Raw genomic sequence first — 24,669 nt, 5'->3', positions numbered from 1 at the left:
GACCTCAGGCCAAATTAACTAAGGCCTCATCCACACCAAACCAATGAACGCATGACTATCCCTGCTTTCTTCCATGCACTGGCATGTGACTATGGAATACACTCTTGTGCACTCTGCGATAATCTAGCAATTCTCTATGGAACTTCCAGCTAGCTGTCAATGTATTGAGACTTCCTTATCTGCTATACCAAGATATACGGAAGGTCTACCATTCTTTCCCAAAACCGTGTTTTGGCAAGTTGGATCACCTGGCTGTGCTCCTTCTGCCTTCATAAGGACAGAGCATGAAAAGAGATGCTCTGGAGATCAGGACAGCTGGAAGATGGTCACAGGAGGCTGAAGAATGGTTACAGGACTTCCTCGAGTCAGCGGATTGGACAGTGTTCAAGGACTCAGCTGAGGATCTGAATGACGACACAGGGCTGTCACAGACTTTATCAAAACAGCTATGGATGAGTGTATCTCCACCAAATCATTCAGGGTTTTCTTCAACCAGAAGCCTTGGATGAACAATGAAATCCAGAACCCGCTGAGAGCCAGATCACAGGCATTTAAGTCCAAAGATCCAGATCAATATAGGAGCAGTTATGACATGTAAAAAGCCATCTCCCAGGAAAAGTGGAGATTCCAGATGAAAATAGAAACGACACCCGCAGCTGTGGCAAGGCTTAAATGCCATAACCTGATACAAAATCAAATCTGGTGAAGTACAAAATCTTCACTCCCAGAGGAACTCAATGCCTTCTATGTCCAATTTGACGACAATAACAGTGAAGAACCATCCCCACATCCCCTGATGATCCCATCCAGTCCATATCTGTTGTCTCCAGGAGAGTGAATCCAAGGAAAGAATCTGGCCCAGATGGAGTACCTGGCCGTGTATTAAAAATCTGTGCTGACCAACTTACCAAGGTATTCACAGATATCTTCAACATGTCATTTCTGCAAGGTGTGGTACCCACCTGTTTCAAAAGGGCATCAATCATACCAGTGCCAAGAAGAGTATAGTAACCTGCCTTAATGAATATCAACCAGTAGCACTTACATCAATAGTAATGAAGTGTTTCGAAAGGCTGGTGTTAAAGCATATAAGCTCCTGTCTGAGTGGTGATATGGATATATTCATGTACCAACAGGTGGCAAATGGTGGATACCATCTCACTGGCTTTACACAAAGCCCTGGAACACCTGGACAGTAAAGGTGCATACATCAGGATGCTCTTTATCAACTACAGTTTGGCGTTGAACACAAACCAACAAAACAGATCAGGAAACTCCAAGACCTGGGACTCAACATCCAACTCTGTAATTGAATCATAGATTTCCTCACCTCTGGACCACAATCAGTGATGACTGGCAAGAATATCTCATCTACAATCTCCATCAGTACTGGAGCACCACAGGCCTACGTTCTTAGTCCCCTTGCCCTATTCACTTTATACCTACAACTGTTTGCCTCCGTATGACAGTAACACCATGTACAAATTGTGCAGACGATTCCACTGTAGTGGGTTGTAATAAAGAAAGGTGATGAGCGGGCATACAGGAGGGAGATGGAAAACTTGGCTGAATGGTGCACCAACAACAACATTGCACTCAATGTCACCAAGGAGCTGATTGCATACCAGAGGAATACAATCCAGTAATCATTGGGGAAATCAGAGGTGGGGAGGGTAAGCAAATTTAAGTTCTTGGGAGTCACCATCTTGGAGGATCTTCCCTGGGCTAAACACACTAAAGGCATCGTGAAGAAAGCACATCAGCCCCTCTACTTCCTGAGAGTTGGTGGAGGTTTAGTATGACACCAGAAACCCTGGCAAATTTCTACAGATGTGTGGTGGAAGTGTGCTGACCAGCTGCATCAGTCTTGTACGGGGATACTGATATCCCTGAGCGTAAAGACCTGCAAAAAAAAAAAAAAAAAAATGGACACTGCCCAAGACATCACAGGAAAAACCCTCCCCACTATTGAGAACATCTTTAGGGAACGCTGCTGTTGGAAAGCAGCAGCAATCAATGATCCACACTACCTAGCACATGTTCTGTTCTCGCCACTGCTATCAGGAAAGAGGTATAGGTGCCATAAATCTTATACTCCAAAACCCAGCAGCAATAGAAATTCACCAAGGTAATGGTTACTTAAAAAAAAAGTTGCTTTTAATTTTCTTAAAACATAATAACAAGATCAAATTCTAATTTATTACTATTAACTTAACCCCCTTCTAATTCTAAGTGCACGTGTATGTAATGTGTATATGTTCAGGAAAGTTCTTTGTTTCGCAGTCCAATCATTCACTTCTCATTTCTCCGTCCTCTATGGGTTGATCTCAACAGTCCTTTTCTTCATTCTGACCAAGAGACAAGTCTGTGGGTGTGGTGGGTTGAGTCAAGAAAAATGGGAAGGTTGGAGAAGTGGAAGGTAAATCATCAAGACATCTCAATACAAGTTCTGTCTAATTGAGCAGGGAAGTCTCCAATGGGCATCATTGACTCCATTTAAGGCCCAAAACACCAGCTGCTAAACAGATACTAAAATCTAATTTTGTTGCATCTTTAATTCAATAGCCAATTGTACCAGATGTTTGTCTTTGCATCCGAGAAAACATAGCTATTAAATGTAACTTAATCATTTAACTTTGGTACAGGAGGTTATAATCGGAGCCTGCCTTGTATTCAAGCCAATATGGAAATAACAACCCACTGTCTGTACACTCTTGAAAATCAGTTTTACTCACATGAAGTTCACACAGCCTGTGCCTGCAGGTGGAGCAATCCAGACGAAGCTGAGATTAGTCTGTGGAAGGTGGCTGACGTGAGATGCTACAACACTGCACATGAACTGGGATCCAAAGGGCTGATCAGACATGAACCCTGTAACAACATAAAGTGGATCAGATAATGTCAGTGAGGACTTCCGATAAAAAGTCATCAATCTGAAATATTAACTAATTTTCACTCTTTTCTGCTTAAGTGAGTAACTGGGCTCATTTTCATTCATGTTCTCTTGCACAGGGGCTGGACATATCTATAAAACTGAGATTCCCCTGCTTTAAAACTATGTAAAGGTTCCCATTCAGATGATATAAGATCATATCACATTTCTATCTGCCACATCTGTGGAACAGCGATATCTCACATGCCCTCTATCTTTTCAATGACTTCCAATTCCCTGAACTTAATCAACTCATTTTCACTGTGGAAGTCCAATCCATTTAAATCTCCATCCCCCCCAATCAGAAAGCCCCTTGTTTTTCTTGACAAGAGACCTAACTAGTCGTCCTCCAGCACCACAATAGACAATAGGAGCTGGAGTAGGCCCTTCGGCCCGTCGAGCCAGCACTGCCATTTTACAGATCATGGCTGATCACTACCATCAGTACCCATTTCCAGCCTTATCCCCATAACCCTTAACTCCTTTGCCCACTAGAGTCTTATCTAACTCTCTTTTGAACATAATCAGCGAATCTGCCTCTACCACCCTCTGTGGCAGAGCATTCCACAGATTCACACTTCCCTGGGTAAAAAAATGTTTTCTCATCTCTGTCCTAAAGGGCCTACCCTGTATTCTTAAACTATGCCCTCTAGTCCTCGTCTCCTCCATCACTGGGAACAAGTAATCCGACTTCACCCTGTCTATCCCCCTGATAATTTTGTATACCTCAATCGTGTCCCCCCTCATCCTTCTAAACTCCACCTGGCAGAACTTGTTCTCACTCTTAATAATTTTTCCTTTGACTCATCCAACTTTCTTCAGATCAAATGAGTAGCCATGGGTATCCACATGGGTCCCAGCTCTGCCTGCCTGTTTGTGGAGCTATCCATATTGCACCCCTCAACTCTTCCTCTGCTATATTGATGACTATGTCAGGGCTGCCTCATGGACCTGTTATGAGCTTGTCAACTTCACTTTGCTGCCAACTCCCACCTGGTCATCTCTGGCAAGACTGAGAGTGTCTCAGTCTTTCTCTCCGATTCCAAATCGGGAAACAAGGTTCCCACAGACCCACCAACTCCCACAGCTACCTCAACTGCACTTCTTCATTACTAAGTCCCCTGCAAGGATACTATTCCCTTCTCACAATTTCTCCACCTCCGCTCCATCTATTCCAAGATGAGGCCTTCCAGTCCAGATCATCTGAAATGTCTGACTTCTTCCACAAACGTGGCTTCCTCTACACCATCAACTCAGCCCTAGCCTGCATCTCCTCCATTTCCTGCTCACCTGCACCGGCCCCATCTGCTCCCGGATGCAACAAACATATGATTCCCCTTGTCCTTGCATACCACCTCACGAGCTTCCACATTCAACACACAATCCTCCGTAATTTCTACCACCTTCGACAGGATCCCACCATTAGACACATCTTCCCCTCTCCGCCTTCCATAGGGACCTCTCCATCCTGACTCCCTTGTCCACTCATTCCTCCCCACAGGCAACTTCCTGTGCCCGCAGGAAGTGCCATATTTGCCCCCACATCTCCTCCCTCAACACTATTCAGACCCCAAACCATCCTTTCAAGTGAAGCAATACTTCACTTGTGTATCTGCAGGAGTTATTTACTGCATCCAGTTCTCACTCTGTGGCCTCGACATCGGAGAGACTAGGCACAGACAGAGTTAGCTTTGCTGAGCATCTTCGCACCGTCCGCGTCAGTGACAGGGATTTCCCAGTGACCAACCACTTCAATTCCACGCCCCATGCTCACATGTCTGTCCATGGCCTCGTACTATCCCACCTGTAAACTGGAAGAATTACACTTTGTCTGGGCACTCTCCAACAGATAATATCAACATCAACCTCCCACTTCTGCTAGCCTACTCTCAGTTCTCGCTCCCTCCCCTTTCCCTTCTTTCCTCCAGCTCTCCACTCCCTTCCCTCCCCCTGGCTCACTGATGTTTTCTCTTCCCCCCCCCCCCCCCCCCCCCCACCTTTGGGACTGTGCTCCTTGCCCTGGCCCTTCCCCCTTCCATTTTGTTCGGGTGCCTGCTAACATTCTTTTCACACCTTGATGAAGGGCTCAAGCCCAAAATATTGGTTATGAATCTTTATATTTGCTACAGCTAAGTCTCTCCAGCATTGTGTTTTTACTCCATCTGCCACATCTTGACTATGCTTCTGCAACGTTCAAGGTTCCTTGATTGTGGGGAGAAGCAGACTGGTGTCAGAATCCATTCATGTTTATCAGATCATTGAATTAACTTCACAATTTAGTGTTTAGTTTGGCCTGGATTTAAAGAGATCGGACCCCAGCGTTGTGCAAGATGTTCTGAGTTCTTATCTGTGTATTGCCTTTGGTGGATGTTCAAGGTTTGGATATCACAATCATGTTTAAAACTAGTAATAACTTACTGTTGCTCAGCACCAACAGCCGTGTGCTCACAGAAAACTGTATTTTATTGCGACATGTCACACCACTCATGACACCTCACTCAACACTTCAATATGCTTGCCTCCAATTTCAGAAAAGCTCCAGCTGCAGACCTCTTGATACAGCCAAAATATGTTTCCGTGCTTCGCAACTCGTCACCATATGCTCTAGTGTCATTGGTGTTTGTGAATGAAGTGGAGTGTGAGGTTTCATGTTCCAAGAAAGTGTCTTAAGCAACACGTTTTAAATAAGCTAACTGATTTCTACAATATGCCACCCATATGTTTTAGTGCCACCATAGATCATATAGACCATTTAGCACAGGTGATTGTGGTGTGTGTGTGTGTGTGTGTGTGTGTGTGTGTGTGCTGGAGATGTGCATGAATGGATGTATTTAGTGCAGTTAGTGTTGGTACGGATCATTTGTCCCTGGCATTAATAGGATTGTCTAAGGTGCAGGTGTTTAGTGCTATGATTGGATATGGGTGGTGAAAGTGTGTGCTTGTTTGAATGTACACCATATATAGGGAATGTGTGATTCAGGAGTGTCTGTGGTACATGTGGTACTTGTGGAGCAGGTGCAGTGCGTGTTTGTACATGTGGGACATATGGGGCCGTGTGGTGCATCTGTTTATGTGGAATACATGAAGGAGGTTTGTAGTGTGTTGTCTATGTACAGGGTAACATGACAGCATTCTCTTGTACTCTTATCACTTAAAATAAGCATACCTTGAATATACTTTCATATTTGTGAATAATGCAGCCCAAAAGCTTTTTCAGAACTTAATGCTGCACCACAAACTACCTTTTTTTTTAAAAAAAAGATACAGCGTGATAACAGGCATTTCCAGCCCACGAGCTCCTGCTACCCAAATACACCAATTAAACTACAAACCCCGTATATTTTTGGAAGGTGGGAGGAAACCAGAGCACCCAGAAAAAGCCCACCCAGACACAGGGAGAGCATACAAACTCCTTTCAGACTGGATTCTAACCTGATTTGCTGGCACTGAAAGAGCATTCCATTAATATCTACACTAACCATGTGCCGACCTTACTCAATGGGAAAAAAAAGCCTAAGAGATAGAGAGAAAGCAACAAAGAATGATTGGATACTCTTAAGTAAATGTTTGGAAACCAGTCCTTACGATGGTGTGGGAAAACCACATATTAGATACTGTTTAAAATAGCATCTCGACTCCGTTTAGAACCAGATTCAAAGTAATACATAACCTCATTTATTTTACTGCCTGCCCCACTTCAAATGTCATCTTTTAAAATACATAACCTCATTTATTTTACTGCCTGCCCCACTTCAAATGTCATCCTTTAAAAGCCAACACCACATTCAAATTACATTACTTTATACTTAATTGCCTCAAATTTCGTGTATGAATACAGCAATAAAAACCATCTAAAAAGGTCAGAAACATATGTTTCAAACATTGGAGGACTCGCAATGTGGATTAGTAGCTTCACCATGTCTAGCATAACCAGCATGGTTACTCTTCCAAAACATTTACTTGGTGATGAAACTCTGGTACTTCATTGGGTTGCAAAAGGTGCTTTACAAATGCAAGTTTGTTCTTTCTTTAAATGAAAAGGTGAGAAACAGAAACATAAATCACCTAAGAAATTGCTCAGAATAATTTTTGAAATTCATCGCATCAACAACATTGTTTCTTCTTCAGGAAATAAAACTACTGCTGAGCCAAACAGTGAATATGTGAAAAATCAATGGTTTGCTGGAAGAAAGTGGTTTTATTTACTGAAACTACTTGTCTGCAAACAGCAGAAATACTCCAACAATGTGCTCAGTTGGAAGCTTGTTGACTGAGAAGGTGGACATTTGAGAATTCCAAAACCATCACATTTTTGCAACAATCATTATATTTGCATTAAATGTATTATATTATCAAATCCTCAGATCTAATTATCCATTTGTAATGTATCAGGAACATCATTGCTCCAAAGAAATTGGAGCAGGAGTCAGCCATCTGTTCTATGGAACCTGCTCTGCCATTCTATAGCATCATGGATTCAGCTTCATTCACCTGCCTTTTCCCCATAACTCTCAATTCCCCTACTGTGCAAATAGCTATCCAACTCAGTTTTAAATCAGTTTAATATCACTTCCTTGGGCAGCAAATTCCACAGATTCACTACCCTCTGGGAAAAGCCTCTTCGCCATCCCTAACCTACTTTCCCAAATCGTGAAGCTAAGTCCCCTAGTTCTAGTCTCAGCCACCAGTGGAAACAACTCTCCTGCTTCTATCTTATCTATCCCTTTCATATTTTTTGTGCTTCTATGATCATCTCTCATTCTTCTGAAATCCAGCGAATAGTCCAGATGATTCAATCTCTCCTCATAGCCTAACCCCCTCAATCTCAGGAATCATCCTGGTGAACCTCCTCTCCACTGCCACCTCAGCCAGTATATCCTTTCTCAGTCAGGAGACCAGAACCGCAAACAAGTGCGTACTCACCGTTACCCAATACATTTGCAGCAGAACCTCCCTGCTCCTAGATTCAGCTGCTTGATTACCCGTTGCACCTGCAAACCAACCTTTACAATTTCTGAACAAGCACTCCCAAATCCCTCAATGCAACATGCTGCACTCCATTTCAGAATCAGAATTTATGTCACGAACACGTCACAAAATTTCTTTTGCGGCAGCATTCCAGTGCAAATATTGCTATCAGTCACATCTCAAAATAAACAAACAAAATAAATAAATAGATAAATGGATAAATGATGCCCCCCAAAAAAGGAGAAACGTGAGGTAGTGTCTGTCCATTCATTTCAAGTTCATTTATTATCGGATGGTACCAGAACACCCAGCAAAACAGCATTCTCTGGTCCACGGTGCAAAACACTATAATGCAGGCATGATACAAATGCAGACAAATGATAAACATGTACATTTATTAAACTAAACATCATTAATAAATGTATGAGTCTTGGAGAGTTGTTTGAGCAGTGCAACAGCCTCACTGCCTGTGGGAAGAAAGTGTTCCTCAGCTAAATGGCTGAGTCTGATATTTCTTAATCTATAGATAATAATCAATTTTCTATTTTTAAATTTAGACATACAGCATGGAAACAGATAATTTTGGCTGCCCAAGTTACACCCAAGAAACCTACTCCCCAGCATGTTTCAAATGACGAGAGGAAACCAATGCCCCCGGGGAAAACCCATGCAACCCTGGAGTGTGGGATTTGAACCTAGGTTCCGATCACTGGTGCTGCGCTATCCCCAAAGTGGATGACCTTGCATTTATCATCGTTATGTTTGATCTGCCATACTCTTGCCCACTCATTTAACCTTTCTATATCTCTCTGGATCCTATGCACAATTTGCCTTTCCACTCAATTTAGTGTCATCAGAATACTTAGATTTCAGATTTATTGGCAGAGTTCATATATGACATCACATACAACCCTTGCGTGCAATGCAGAATTACCACTTATTGGTAGTGCAAAAAAAATCTATACTCAACTTACAAATGTAAATAAATGAAAAAATGCAAACTAACTGAAAAATCAATGAAGTACAAAAGTAAGAGTCCCTGAATGAGTCTCTGATTGAGCTTGTTGTTGAGAAGTCTGACGGTAGTGGGTATCAACTATTTTGAACCAGGTGGTGCGAGACGTGGTATCTATACCTCGTTCCTGAAGGCAACAGTGAGAATAGAGCGTGTGCTGGGTGATGTGGATCCTTGATGATTGGTGCTGCTCTCCAACAGCAGCGTTCTCTGTAGATGTTCTCAATGATGGGAAGGGTTTTGCCCATGACATTCCTGGGCTGTGTCCACTACCTTCTGCTCAGGGGCATTGGTGTCCCCATTCCAGACCATGATGCAGCTGGTCAGCACACTTTCCAACACAAATCTGTAGAAATTTACCAAGGTTTCTGATGTCATAGCCAACCTCCCCAAACTCCTGAGGAAGTAGAGGTGATGACATGCTTTATTCACGATGCCATGAGTGCATTGGGTCCAGGAAAGATCCTCCGAGATAGCGATTCACAAAAATTTAGATTTGCTCTCCCGCCCGACCTCTGATCCCCCAATGATCACTGGATCAATACATCTCTGGCTTTCCCTTCCTGAAGTCAAAAATCAGCTCTTTGGTTTTGGCAACATTGAGTGCAAGGTTCTTGTTGGTGCACCCTTCAGCAAAGTTTTCAAACTCCCTCCTGTACGCTAACCCATTGCCTCTTTTTATACAACCCATGGCCATGGTAGCCTGCAAATTTGGAGGTGGTGGTGTTGTTCTATCAAGTCACACAGCAAGTAGAGCAGGGGGCTAAGAACATCGCCAGTGGTGCTAATGGAAATTGTGGAGATGTTCTTACCAATCCTCACTGATTGTGGTCTGGAGATGAGGAATTCAGGATCCAATTGCATAGTCAGGTGTTCATTCCCAGGTCTGGGAGTTTGATGATCATTTTTAAGAGGATGATAGTGTTAAATGCCGAAATGTAGTTGGTAGAGAGCATCCTGATATATGATTTTTTTCTGTCCAGGTGTTCTGTTGCTTTGTGTCAAGCCAGTGAGATGGCATCTGCTATAGACCTGTGCTACAATAGGAACATTGGAACAAATCCATGTCACCAATCAGACAGAAGTTGATATGCTTCCTCACTGTTGATGTCAGTGCCACTGGTCGAAAGTCATTTGGAAAGGTTACCACGCTCTTCTTGGGCGCCAGTACGATTGACACCTGTTTGAAACAGGTAGTAGCACATCCTGCCAAAGTGAGTTGTTGAAGATATCTGTGAATACATTAGCAAGTTGGTCAGCTCAGATTTTTAATACTCGGCCGAGTACTCCATCCAGACTGGATGCTTTCCTTGGATTCACTCTCCTGAAGGCAGCCCACATGTCATCCTCGGATAAGGACAGGAGAGTACATGGACATGGGGTGTGCAGTGGTGATTTTTTCCTTCTTCTTGTGGTTGCATTTGGCACAGAAGGCATTGAGTGCATCTGGGAGCATTTGTAGGCCTAACACTGACCCTCACAGCACTCACTTCTCTCTCCACCAATTGCCAACCAGAGGAACATCCATTCACCTCAACTCTTCCTTCTATTGGTTAACCAATTCTCCTACCATGTTAATACATTATCACCAACTCCATGCATCCTTATTTATGGATTCCTTTTCTGCGGCATCTTATCAAATGCCTTCTGCAAATCCAAGTACACAATGGCAACCTGTTCTGTTCTATCCACTGCATTCACTATATCTTCAAAGAACTCCAAAAAATGTGCTAATAATAATGTTTTCTGAATGAAAGCTGCATCTATCCGATGAAACAATTTCTATCCAGATATCTATTTCTTCCTTAATGAGCATTTTCCCAACTAAAGACATTCAGCTAATTGCCCTATAGTTACCTGGTTTTTTTTGTTGCCAACATCCTAATTAAATTCTTTTCTTTGGCTTGGCTTTGCGGACGAAGATTTATGGAGGGGAAAATTAAATAGTAGCATGATATTTGCAGTCTTCCAATATGCCTGTATCTGCATTTGGGGTACAAACACTTCCCAGTAACACACACACTATTGGATTTTTTTTTCCCAAGATATACACGATAAATCTCATCAATGTGTGACAAAAGACAAAAAATTTATTCTTCACAAAATGAGATTCTGAAATTCTTTATGGTCCTATTGTGGCGGCTCACCACAAGACAGCCGAACCGGCCCCGCTTGTAAGCCACACGGCGGGGCAGGCGGCCAAATAAATGGCGCCGTCGGGGGGGGGGGGTTTCCCTTCGTTCCAGCTCGGGGCTCAGAAACCCGCGCTTGGGGACCACGTGACGCTCTCCAGCGCGGTTCTCAGCCAGGTCCGGGCTGGAGTTTAAGTGCAGCCCAGCAGCCTGCAATAAACTAATCTGCTCACTGAGCTCAACCCGTCTGGTTGTGTGTGTTATTGCAGGAGCAGAGGAGCCGCCGCTACAACAGATGCATCCCACTCCCTGGTACTGGATTACATGTGCAGGACACAATTGTAATTTGCATATTTAACTTAATAAATAGCAAAAGTAGCAACGTAAACTTTTAAAAAAACACTGGATATAAAAATAGTCAACATTTGCAACACCGTTCAAATGTCTATGTTTTTAAAAATACTCTGTTGCAACTCCACAATCAACCAAGGGAGATTTGTTTGAACCACGTGTTATAAACAGAACTGACTGCTCATTCTAAAATTCCAGTGTACTCTGAACTGTGGAAACAGGCAAAATATTGCATGAATAATTAAACATACTGGATTCTCTACTTCTTGTTTCCTCAAAACCAATCTTTTGTCACTGTAATGGATTTAATATATTTTACACAGATATTAACATTTTAATTAGTTAGTTGCCTTCTGTAAACATTGCAGGAGAAATGGATTGTTTAAATTAGGTTGATAAGATAGGAACAGAAATACACCATTTAAGCCCTTGTGTCATTGAATAAGATCATGGCTGACCTGTGTTCTAACTCCAAGTATCTGGCTTTTCTCAAATATATAAGATAACATAAGAATGAAGAACAGGAGTAGATTATCTGGCTCTTTCAGCCTGTTCTGCCGCACACGATCCTAATTGATTACCAGGTCAATGTCTTTTTCATGGACTATTCCCATTCCTCCACTTTCCTTTAATATCCAGAGAGCGATTCATCTTTTGATTTGAATAAACTTAATCACTGAGCTTCCACAGCTACCCTTGGGTAGATACATGCTGCAGAAGAAATTTCTCCTCCTTTTGGTATGAAATGGTCTATCCCTTATTTTGAGATTCCGATTTCAGATTTATTGTCAGAGTACATACATGGCATCACATAAAACCCAGAGATTCTTTTTCCTGCAAAATTGGCACAATTACCACTTATTGGTAGTGCAAAGAAAAAACTGTACACAACATACACATGTAAACAAATAATGTAAACAAACTGGGCAATATAGAGAGAAGAAAAGTGCAAGAGTCCTTAAACGAGTCCTGATTTTGTTGTTGAGAAGTCTGATGGTAGAGGGGTAGCAGCTGTTCCTGAACCTGGTGGTACACTGGAGTGAGCACTGGTTCAAAATTCCTCAGCCAGAGGAAACATCCTTCTTCATCCAGCCTGTCAGTCACCTCTCATTGTTGAAAATTGGTCAACATTCACTCAATCTCTTCTCAAACAGTGAATCTTGGAATTAGTCAAAGGGATCTACAGAGCACTCACTCAATGATCTGGTTGCAGACGAGCTTGGGTACTACATAACTGCAGTAAGACATCCTTACTCCTGCACTCAAATCCTCTTGTAAAGAAGATCCTATCCCTTTAATCATCAAAAATCCATCAATTTAGATTTAATGTGAACACTTGATCCATTACTGTTTGAACATAGAATATAGTCCCTTCAACCCATGATGTTGGTGTCAACCATAATTCCATTTCAAGTTGCACACCCCTGTCTGCTCATGATCTATTTCCCTCCATTCCTTGCTTGTTCAAATGCCTCTTAAACATTGCTATCATATCTATTTCCATCACTTCCCCTAATAGTGCATTCCAGACACTGACCATTCTCTGTATGGTCTTGTAGACTTCTCTTAAAATTTTCCCCTCACCTCTCATATTTTTCTGCCTTGGGATAAAGACAATGACCATCTATCCTGTCTCTGCCTCTCATTATTTTATGTACTTCTATTACGCCTCAGCCTCTGACATTCCAGAGAAACGCAATGTTATTAAAATACCAGCAACGCGAGTTCAAATCGAGAGCTCTCTGTAAGGAGTTTGTATGTTCTTCCTATGACTGTATGGATTTCCAGGTGATCTGGGTTCCTCCCACCCTCCAAAAAAATACTGGGTTTATACATTAATTGTATTTGGGCAGGATTGGCTCGTGAACTAGAAGGGCCTGTTACCGTGCTGCATCTCCAAAAAATTTTTTTTTTTTTAAATCCAATCTCTCCATTACAGCTAATGTTCTCTAATCTAGGCAATGTCTTACTGAGCCTCTTCTGCACCTTCTCCAAGGTCTTCACATTCTTCCTGCAATGCAGCAGCCAGAATATCAAACAATTCTCCAAATGTGGCCTCACCAAAATTTTAGACAGCTCCAACACGACTTTCCTAGCTTTGATTCTCAATGTACCGACTGATGAAGGCAAGTTAGCTGTTCACATCCTTAACCACCCCATCAACTTTCAGGGACTTTTTGACTTGCATCTCAAGATCCCTTTTCCATCAATGCTTCTGATCATTCTGCCATTTACTTGATACTTTTCTCTTGCATCTGACCTCCCAAAATGCTAAATCTTGTTCTTGTCCAGATTAAACTCTGCCTATATTTCCAGCTGACATACCTCCTACTGAATCCTTTGACAATCTTCCTCACCTTCACAACTACCAATTTTTATTTCGTCCGTGAATTAATTGATCTGCCACCTACATTTTTGTCCAAATTCCCCAGAAATGAGGTCTCGGTGCTGATCCTTGTGGAATAGCACTAGTTACAGGCCTGTAATCAGAATTACACACCTGCACAACCTGATCACCTACTCCCCTCTGTCTTCTCTGGCAATGGCAGTTTTGAATGAAATCTCCAAATGTCCATGAAACTCCATGTGTTGTAATCTTCTGGATTAGCCTACCATGAAGATTCACCAGAATGTGGTGTTGATTGGAGGAAAGTTACAGGGAAAGATTGGATAAGATGGACTTGTTTACCCAGGACCAAAGGAAGTTCAGGAGTGACCAGATAGAGGTACTTAAAATTATATGAGACAACAATAGGATAGTCAGGCAGATTTCTTTTTCACTTTTGGGTTTTCAAAAACAAGAGCACATAGATTTAAGGTGAGGAGGAAGAAATTTAAATAGGATTGGAGGGGAAAGATTTTCTTTCTGCAGAGTTATTGAAATTTCTAACAGCAGAAATGGTGGAATCAGATACAATCAATAAGATACATATAGGCAAACACTTGAATAGGATTAGGATATGTGGGGAAAATGGGATGAGTGAAGATGGGCAAAGCAGGGAGCTTGACTCATTTCCCTGATGTACAACTCTGACCAAGAAAATGCCCAATTGTGCTTTACAGCCAATGAAGTTCTGTTGAAGTGGTCACTTTTCTTAATGCAGGAAGCACAATAAATTTCTAAGAGCAAGCTCTCACAAACTGTAATGCGTAAATGAGTAGATAATCTATGTTTCTAATGCTGATTGAGAGATAAATATTAGCTGGGATATTAGGAAAACTGATATTTCCAATTATGAAATAATATTTTCTTTATCCACCTCATAGAACAAACATTTTCACCTTAAACCTACAAGTGAGCACCACTAACATGGCAACACACTTGCAATGGAATAAGTCTAGATGTTTTAATGGGACTTGAATCCAGAGCTCTCTGCTACCATGCCAGACAGTCCTGAAAATAAATAGTAATCCTGAGAGTTTAAAAGATTAAAATAATTATTTGAATTATTTGATGTACTTGGATTAAAGATAAAATAATATAAGATTTGCTACAGGGACTGATGATTGGCATTAAAATCAGCATGTGTGTCTCTTGTCCACAACTAATCTTTATTTGAATAACAATTGCAGTGTGCAGCTGCCGCACAGGATAAGCATGCACAGATCCTCTTATCGATAGAATGCAGATGCAATGCACGAACGGACTGGATTAGTCGCATGGAAATTTTAAAAGTTATTGAGCATGGGTATCTTTGTGTGGAGATGAATTTACACGGAGAGAATTGCTGGAGGTCAAAGGCTGCAAATCTCCAAACAGTTGCATTTATTCTTTCTTCTCTTCCCACCCTTTTCTTGCTGCTTTTAGAAACTCATTAATAAAGTTGGTTATCTTGTGGGAAGGAGTATAAACAAAATATTCATGTGAAAGAAGGAGAAGGCACTACATAATTATCTGGGACTCCGGAACAGAAAAAGGAAACAGATCTTTACTGACCGGGTGCATGACTTACAGGCCAAGCTGATTACTAGCTCTGTAACAGTCTTCCTGTCTTCTTTTTTATCATGGACCTCCAAACGTTTACGGAGAAACTTCTGATAAGACTAATCTCTCAATCTCATTCTTTCCCGTTACCTGCACTCATGTTTAATAGCTTTAAGTGTTTGAGTCATTCTGGTTCACGACCAGGAACAGTTGAAATGGGTGTTGTCTCAAAGATTCAGTCAGAACTCATCTTTTCCAGGTGGATGGTCTTTGCCAAGCTTTCACTGTCAATGGTTTCACTTGAGGAAAATATATTCCGGAAGCAAATTCAGTCTTTCTGATAGCAGATTAAAGTATTAACCAGAAAGGAAAAAAAAATCACAACTTGAATTTTTGTCATGTGTTATCAACATGACTACACTTCAAAAGCATATTGAGTGTTTTTAGAATGTGAAAGATAATTGCAATTTTCTTTTTAAGGATGTGCTAAAGAGCTTTATCACCAATTAATTTTCAAAATGCAGCAGCCAGTTTAATCTACCAAGGACTGGTCTGTACTAAATTACTTGATCTCACCCTGCAATGACAAGGGTGGCAATGATAGGATGCAAGAGACTTTGGCCAAGTGAGGGAAATTAAAATCAGTTAAAATTCCAATTTCTAAACGATATGGGTTTTTGACAAATTAAGGCCAGTTTTAACATTCCTCTGCAGATGTGCAGTGTGTTGACACTGGTTTAAACATAAAGGTAGGTAGGTGAGCTCCACCGAATAAAGGGAGAACAGCCTTATCTACCGTAAGGAGGAACAGACACCGCTCAGTATTTTAAACAGAAGGAGCATTTTCAAGAGAAGTAAAATTGAAGACAAAGGTGATTGCCTTGATCGATCAATAGATTTATGCTTTGAGGTTGGAGAGGTTTGAACAGATTAGTTTAACATTCATTTTATTAGATGGGTTTGCTTTGGTCAGTGAAGCAAATGATGAAACAAATTACGGGAAATTAATTTTGATGTATTGATGTTGCAAATTAAATTAACTCAGTGGGGTGTTTTGTGAAATAAGTGTCTGCGAACCTGAGTGGTTTCTGGGAATGGCCAAATTATAAACCACAGCTTATATGTTAATTAATTTTATTGTGAACGATATATTTTTCCAGTAAGTGAATCACTTCTCCTGGAAAAGATTACCAGAAACATGACAGTGACACAAGTTCAAAATGCATACATCAAGCATGACTGTCAGATTATTATTTAGATGGGGAGAAAATTAAAAAGTCAGAAGTGCACAGGGACTTGGGAATCCTTGTGCAGGATAACCTAAAGGTTAACCACCAGGTTGGATTAGCAGTTAAGAAAGCGATTGCTATGTTGGCATTCATTTCAAGAGGAATAATGTAAAAGAGTAAGGAGATGTTGATGAGGCTCTATGGGACACTGGTGAGACCTCATTTGGAGTACTGTGTGCAGTTTTGGGCCCCTTATCTTTGAAGGAATGGACTGATGTTGGAGAGAGTTCAGAGAAGATTTACAAGGATGATTTCTGGAATGCAAGGGCTAACAATATGAGGAGCATTTATCAGCTCTTGGATTGTATTCATTTGAGTATAGAAGAATGAAAGGGGATCTCAGAAACATTTTGAATGCTGAACAGAGTAGATTTGAATGTTTCCACTGTTGGGTGAGTCCAGCATAAGAGAGAACTATCTTAGAATTAGAAGGTACCCATTTAAAATAGAGATGAGGAGAAATTTATTTAGCCAGTGGGTCATGGATTTGTGGAATTCTTTGCCACATACAGGGAATCAAGGGATATGGGGAAAAGCCAAGAAATTGAAACTAGAAGTAAGAATGGTTGAGCTCATGGTGGAGTGGCAGAGCAGACTCAATGGGCCAAATGGCCTACTTCTGTTCTTTTATCTTGTGATAAGTTGTTGGCAATATCCAAATTACTCTAGATTGGTTAATTGAAAGGAACCCCTATGGAGCCACACATGATTAAAGTGGCAATGACAATAATAAGGAATAAAATGGATATTTGGCAGTTCGTATGCAAAACGCTGATTATGCAATGTTCCCAGATTTCTTCAGCAAAATGCCAGCCTTGATCATCTGCAAAAGTCACGGTTTTGGAATTTGCCTCTAAAGGCACGATAGTGTTACAAACTGGACTCAATTCAAATGTAAGCACTTAGGTGGAGATTTATAAATTCCTGCTGGATTTTTTAAAAAAAAGCCAAGATGTGCCATATGGTCTTCTTAGCTTCAGGTAATCTCAAACCGTGCATCTTGGCGCCTCACAGTTCAGCGGGCAGCAACCACCTTTGAAGAAGACCGCAGAGCCCACTTCACTGTCAAAAGGCAAAGGAGGAAAAACCCAACACCCAACCCCAACAAACCAATTTTCCCTTGCAACCGCGTCTGCCTGTCCCACATCGGACTTGTCAGCCACAAACGAGCCTGCAGCTGACGTGGACATTACCCCTCCATAAATCTTTGTCCGCGAAGCCAAGCCAAAGAAAGAAAGAATCTGGTCCCATCCTTCAGTCAACCTGCTTATCTTCAACATTAATGTGATGACATTCTAAAATTATATCCAGCATTTCCTCGAATTAACAGATCTATAACTTTTTTTTGCAGTGATGACATCTTAACAGAATAGACATTTAGTTCATGGGTGATAAATTAAAAAAATATATCTGTATATTTCATGAATGTACTGTTTTACCAACATTTGTTCATGATCATTAGCTCATAATTTTTCCAAATATGATACCAAAATGCTTTGAGGAGAGAATTCAGTCGAAATAGAATCTGTCACTCACTCCAAAATATTGAACATTAAGTACTGACACTTTTTAGGCCATTGTGGTAATGCTCTCAGGACACGTAATAATGATTATGGCTTCACAAATCAATCTAAAGTACCACTAATTTTATCCCTTTTAGTGCTAATTTTAGCCACTGCCTTTCCACACATCATTATTTATCAGGCATCCATAAGGTAATAAATGGCCCAGAAACACCATCTTTGTTCAAAATTGAATCAAATTATTGGTCACATGATTCAGTCCACGTCCTATTAATAATTAGGCCTATTGTTGTTTCACACTTCTTAATGCTACAGCACATTTTACATCAACAGATAAGTGGGTGGTAAGAAAGTACCCACTCAGTTGTAGTTGGTAATTTTAACAAGTAGAATTCCTTCTTTCAAAGGTTTGTGAATATTTGGAATTCACTATCCCAGAGAGGTGTGGAGGTTTAATTATCGAACATATCCAAGACTATATGATGCAGCTCAAATGCTGAGGATTAGAAGCATTCACTTTACATTTCAACATACAGCATGGTAACAGCCTCTTCCAGCCCCCAAATACCCCAATTAACTTACAACCCCGTACGTTTTGAAAGATAAAGGGAAACCGAAGCACCGAAGGAAACCCACATAGACACGGGGAGAACATACAAACTCCTTACAGACACTGTTGTATTCGAGCCTGAGTCACTGATGTTGTAATAGCATTACGCTAACCATGATGTCTGGAGTGTGGTTGCTATCAGTTTTTCCATAAGTTTTGGATGATTGCTGTGGGTGAGATGTGGCATTATGGTGAAAAATATTGTGGTGAGAAAGATTGAGAAGAGGGATAATAGTTCGGCCTTTGTTGACACCAGTCTCCACTGTGATCACACCAGTATCTGAGCATGCTCATCTTGTTACAAGCCCAGAGGACCCCAAAATCCCAGCAGCAATAGATAATCACCAAGACAAATGGTGACTTAAACAAAAGTTGTTTTTAGTTATCTTGAAACATGAAAACAGAATCACACTTTAACTGATCACTATTAACTTAACTAACCTAACTTAACCCCCTTCTATTTCTAAGCACATGTGTATGTAATGTGTGTGTAAGGTCAGAAACATTCTTTGATTCACAGTCCAATCTCACTTCTCATTCTTCCAAGTTTACTGGTTGCAGGCAATTCTTATACGGTGCACAGAATTTAACATTTATAAAATTCACCAGGCTTGGGTGCTTGAAAATTAAATGGTTACCGCTCAGAAAGGTTCTTGTCGGTTTTCAGAGAGATTTGTTGTTCGCTGGATACCCACAACTGATTCCTTTTTAATCAGCCACTTCAGTGTCTTGCGGAAGAAATTTGCTCCCTCAGGGTTCTCCAGATGATAACCTCTTTCTTTCAGGTCACCACTGAGTTCCTTTTTGTTTCTCTTATTTCAAGTGAAAAATTAGGCAGCCAGTCCTCTCCTCTTGCATGAACCACAAGGGCCTTGACCAGGCTGAACCGAGCACTCACAACCCATCTTCCACAAGCTTGCCAGCTTGTCCTGTTCCAGTCCCATCTGTTGCTGCTGACTGTAAAACTCTCAGAGAGATCCCGTTTTACTCTCTCTGCTTGCAAAACCACATGACCTTCTTAGAACAGCAAGTTCCACTCCAGATACTCTACGGTTCTAACAAGCTCTTTCATCTGTTTCTTTTTGTTAAAAAAAAATCCATTAATGAAGTCTGTTGGGCACTCTCCAAAGCTTTTGCAAAGGCTCTGGGCACCGACAGATCTAGTATGAGCAGAGTTCTGTATTTTAAATAAGATCTGTTGTAAAATGTTTTTATGTGACCTACACTAAAAAATCCTGCCCCAATTTATCTCCCCAAAACACATTTATATACAATATAAACACAACATAATCTATCACAGTCTGCAGCCACCAGCAGCCCACTGCCTGCATGGGTTCCTCTCCTCATCACCAACAGCGTGCCACCTGTGTGCTCTTCAGCCGCAGAGCCCCTCACTGGTCCTGTGAGGGGTTCTAATGTTCTTATTATTTATAGAAATAGATTCATTTTGGTATATTTAAATTTATCAATGCAGTATTACATTATAGTGGCCAGATGAAGTCCTTTAATTGAAGACCTGCACATTAAGTGGGAGATGGGCAATTACTGAGTTGCATTTCCATCTGTTTCACAAGCATTAGAGCATTAGATTGTGACCTTTGGCTTTTTTTTGCTCTTCTAACAATATATTGAAAATAAAGTAATGCATGTCACATCATTAACAACAGTGTGGCTCAAAAACTCTGACTAGCAATATGAGACATGATATGAAATAGAAATAATTGGTGCTGGATATACTTGAAAGGATTAAAACTCTACCTTGTTCTTGATTATATCTGTGGAATTATTAGTATTCTGTGGAGGATAAAGATACACATCAAAATATTTTTCAAATATGAAATTTAAGACACCACTGAGATTTCCAATGAATGCAAATCAACAGTGATCAGATTTTTCATGAGCCCAGTACAGTTTTATCCTGTCTTTTTGAATATGGCACATATCAGTGGAAATACACTGGTTCCAATAGTTTGTAAAAATTGTGAGATAAAGAAATATACATCTTTATGCCAAGATCAAAGTTTATGTTGATTAATCAGCTGTAAGTACATATGATTTGCATGGAGGTAGAAAAATCTATTGTTAAAAAATGGCCCATGATTTATCAACTGAGAGGCAGAATTCAATCCTTTAGCACCTTTGTGTTAAAATGAATCTTCATGTTTGTAAAGAATTAACAGAAATTAAATTTCAAGACTATGAATCTCAAACTTCTCATGCTCTCGGATAGAAAAGATGCAAAGCCAAATTGGCACGGATTTAAAATGGGAAATTACCAAATAATGTAAAAATAAATTTCTGGTTCAAGCATTAATTGTGGAAAACATTGATTAAAAAAAATATACAAATAAAATGTATCCCAAACATGAGCTCTTTGATGAACGGTGAATTTGAAAATCTTTGCTTCTTACAATTGGAAAAGCTAACCTTCCACCAGAAGTTATTGGACCTGAAGCGTTGACATTGTTTCTCTCTCCACAGATGCTTACTGATTGGCTGAGTATTTCCAACATGCTTTTTTACTGTTTTCACGGTCACTTCTTTTAATCTTTTTGTTTGGTTGTTAACGACTGTTTTTATTCGAATTCAGCACACCCCTTTAAGGGCAGCAGGAGCTCAGTCACCAGCATTTAAAAATTTTTTTTTTATTTTTCACACTATGAACCATATTAATCAAAGTACACACAAACATTTCTCTCTTGAAGAGACACAGTGGCACCTTTTCTTTTAATCTGAAGAGGTTATTGATGTCACATAAGCCGCTTTCAGGTGCATTCTCTGCCAAGAATGCGCCTGGAGAAGCAGATGCAGACCTGTGGAATGGTCGTTCAGGTGGCAGCACCGAAAATGCTACGCTGACCACCTGAAAGGGACAGCTGCAGGAGAGGCACCTTGGAGCGCACTCTGGCTCCTCTCCCTTTGGGATGTTGAGGCAGGGGCGGCCCACGTGGGATTTCAGGGCTGAGACGGCCAGCACAGGACGCTTTCAGGCAGCTGCATTTATTTAGGTGCCTGGGGGAATTCAGTCCTCCGGCGATTATCCATCCCAGAGGAGGGTTAGAAAGTGCACCTCGGAGGTGCCTTCTGCTCTTTCAGGTGGTACCCCGAAAGCCGCATAGGGGTAGAATATGTGGCTTTTCATCAGGGTATTCTGGTCTGCTGAAAGAGCCTGGAGCTATGCACAACAGTCAATTTGGACAAATCAATATTCAAAACAACAAATAAATTATTTTTTAAAATATCAGATGGAAAAAAATGTCCTCATGACTTCCAAATGATTCCATTTGATCCTTACTTTTTCCATCTTATACTAAAGAGAAACGTTGCAACATACCTCAATAATGCAATGAAGGGTTGACTTAGATCATATGGCTAAGGGTCTTGACTGAGTTTAAACCCACCTCCTCCTGTGTCAACCTAAAGTAGACATTCTCAGTGAACTTCAGAATCAAACAAGGTCGCATCATTGCCTCAAAACTTTTCTTCATCTTTCTCACACAATGTTGTACTTCACATCTCCTTGATTTTCCTAATGTTGAATGCAAAGTGGTTAGTGTGACACCACTCAACAAGTTGATCTATCTCCCTCCTGTATGTTTCCTCATTGCCGTTTGTAATTCTGTTGACAACTGTGCCATCATCGCCAAATTTGCATTGGAATTCTGCCTGGGTGTACAGTAAGTAGAGCAGTGGGCTAAGGTGTGCCTTGAGGTGCGCCTGTGTTGATGGTCAGTGAGGAGGAGACATTGTTTCCAATTTGTACTGATTGTGGTCTTCCGATGAAAAAGTCAAGGATCCAGTTGCAGAGGCCCAGGGTTTGGAGCTTGTTGACCAGCACTGAGGGAATAATGGTGTTGAAGGCTGAGCTGTAGTCAATGAAGTTGCTGTTTTCGAGGTGATCCAGAGCTAATTGGAGAGCCAATGGTATTGTGTCTGCTGTGAAGAAATTGTGGTGATAGGCAAAGTGCCATGGGTCCAGACCTTTTCTTAGGTACATGTTAATTCTGACCATGATCAGCCTCTCAAAACATTTAATCACAGAAGATATTAGTGCTACTGGGCAATAGTCATTGAGGCAACTCACTCTGCTCTTTTTCGGTACTGGGATGCTTGATGTACTTCGGAAGCAAGTTGGATTGGAGCAATGAGAGATTAAGAATATCCATGAACACTCTGGCCTGTTGTTTGGCACAGATTTTCAGTACCCTGCCAGGTATGCCATCAGGGCCTGACACCTTGTGAGGGTTCACCCTCTTGAATGATGTTCTGTCGTTGGCCTCAGAGGCAAAGATCTCAGACTCTGCAGCACAGAGAGGAATAAAAATCAATTAAGTGCAAAAGTAAGAGTCCCTGATTGAATTTATTGTTGAGGAGTCTGATGGTGGAGGGTTGGCAGCTGGTTCTGAACATGTTGGTACGAGTCTTGTGGCACCTATACCTCTTTTCTGATGGTAGCAATGAGAACAGAGCACATGGTGGGTGGTGTGGGTCCTTGATGATTGCTGCTCTGACAGCAATGTTCCTTGTTAATGTCCTCAATGGTGGGAGGGTTTTGCCTATGATGTCCTGGACTATGTCCATTAGCTTTTGCAGGGCTTCCTGCTCAAGGTATTGGAGTCCTCATGCCAACTGTGATGTAGCTGGTCAGCACACTTTCCACATCTGTTTAAATTTGCAAGAGCTTCCAATGTCATACTAAACCTCCACAAACTCCTGAGGAAGTAGAGATGCTGACGTGCTTCCTTCAAGATGCCATTAGTGTGTTAGTCCAGGAAAGATCCTTAGAGATAGTGGCTCTCAAGAATTTAAATTTGCTCATCCTATCCACTTCAGATAGCCCAATGATCACTGGATCGTAAACCTCTTGTTTTCCCTTCTTGAAGTCACCAATCAGCTCCTTGGCTTTGGTGACATTGAGTGTGAGGTTGGTGCACCATTCAGCCAAGTTTTCAGTCTCTGTCCTGAATGCTGACTCATTGCCCCTATTTATGGAACCCACTACTGTTGTATCGTCAGCAAATTTGTAAATGGTTGTGATAGTCGTACAAAGGCTTTAAATGGTTATAGCAGGTTTTTAAACTGCCCCCTTAAACTCACATTCCACCTTAAGCAATCTCTATGCCACAAGTGCTCTGTGATTGGTAAGGGATTGCTTAAGGTTGTATGTGAGTGGGAAGGGAAGGTTGAGAACCACTGCTCTAGACCCAACAGTTACTGAAATATTTTGCTTGAGAAAAATTGTCATTGGGCCATTTCCTTTGGAGTTTATGAAACCGTGCACATTAGGTGCGATTGAAACATTTTCAAATTAAACATTAAAACGTTTTCAAACTTTTTCATTCCACTCACATACCACCTTAAGTAATTCCTTTCAAATCACAGAGCACTTACAGTATCGGGATTGCCCAAGATGGAATGTTAGGAGGTACAATTTGAAAACCCCTAGTTAAGAGAGGTGTTCTTTCATAATTACAATGACAGAATTTCTACTATGATATTATCAGATCCTGTGTTGGTATTTCTGGTCCATCAGAGGCCTGATTCTTTCCCTCGCAAACATCGACACTAATGATCATTGCTGGAAAGAGCATTTACAGTAATTGAAGGTGGAATGGATGGGTGATTTAAGCCAAACAACATTGTTTTAGAATTGTGTGACCTTTTATTGACAAATTCCATCAGGAGATCGATAAATTGGAAACAGACGCCCCTGCTATCGTTGGAGAGGTATGCAGACAAGGGATTAATGACAGAATTAATTGTGCAATACAATAATTGACCCTCTTCAAATTTTTGTACAAGTATATACCATGCCAAATTAGGGTTTACAAACAAATTAAACAATCGGAAGTAAAAGGCAGTAGAAATGACAAATACTATTAAATCTTATTGGATCCACAGGATATCGGCAGGACATTAAGAAG

At 41.0% G+C, this 24,669-nt stretch overlaps 1 protein-coding gene across 5 annotated transcripts in view; it reads right to left on the bottom strand.

Annotated features, from left to right (window-relative positions):
- Positions 1-24,669, bottom strand: part of LOC138748952 (reelin-like) — a 271,468-nt gene that overhangs the window by 213,633 nt on the left and 33,166 nt on the right. For all 5 annotated transcript variants that reach the window (XM_069909910.1, XM_069909907.1, XM_069909911.1 and 2 more), the window contains one exon: positions 2,736-2,871. In XM_069909910.1, the coding sequence (XP_069766011.1) occupies positions 2,736-2,871 (136 nt within the window). The remainder of the gene's footprint in view (positions 1-2,735; positions 2,872-24,669) is intronic.

The sequence above is a fragment of the Narcine bancroftii genome, chromosome 13 (assembly GCF_036971445.1).
Source record: "Narcine bancroftii isolate sNarBan1 chromosome 13, sNarBan1.hap1, whole genome shotgun sequence".
NCBI lineage: Eukaryota > Metazoa > Chordata > Chondrichthyes > Torpediniformes > Narcinidae > Narcine > Narcine bancroftii.
The sequence above is the reverse complement of the archived record's forward strand: the minus strand, read 5'-3'. Positions and strand labels throughout refer to the sequence as shown.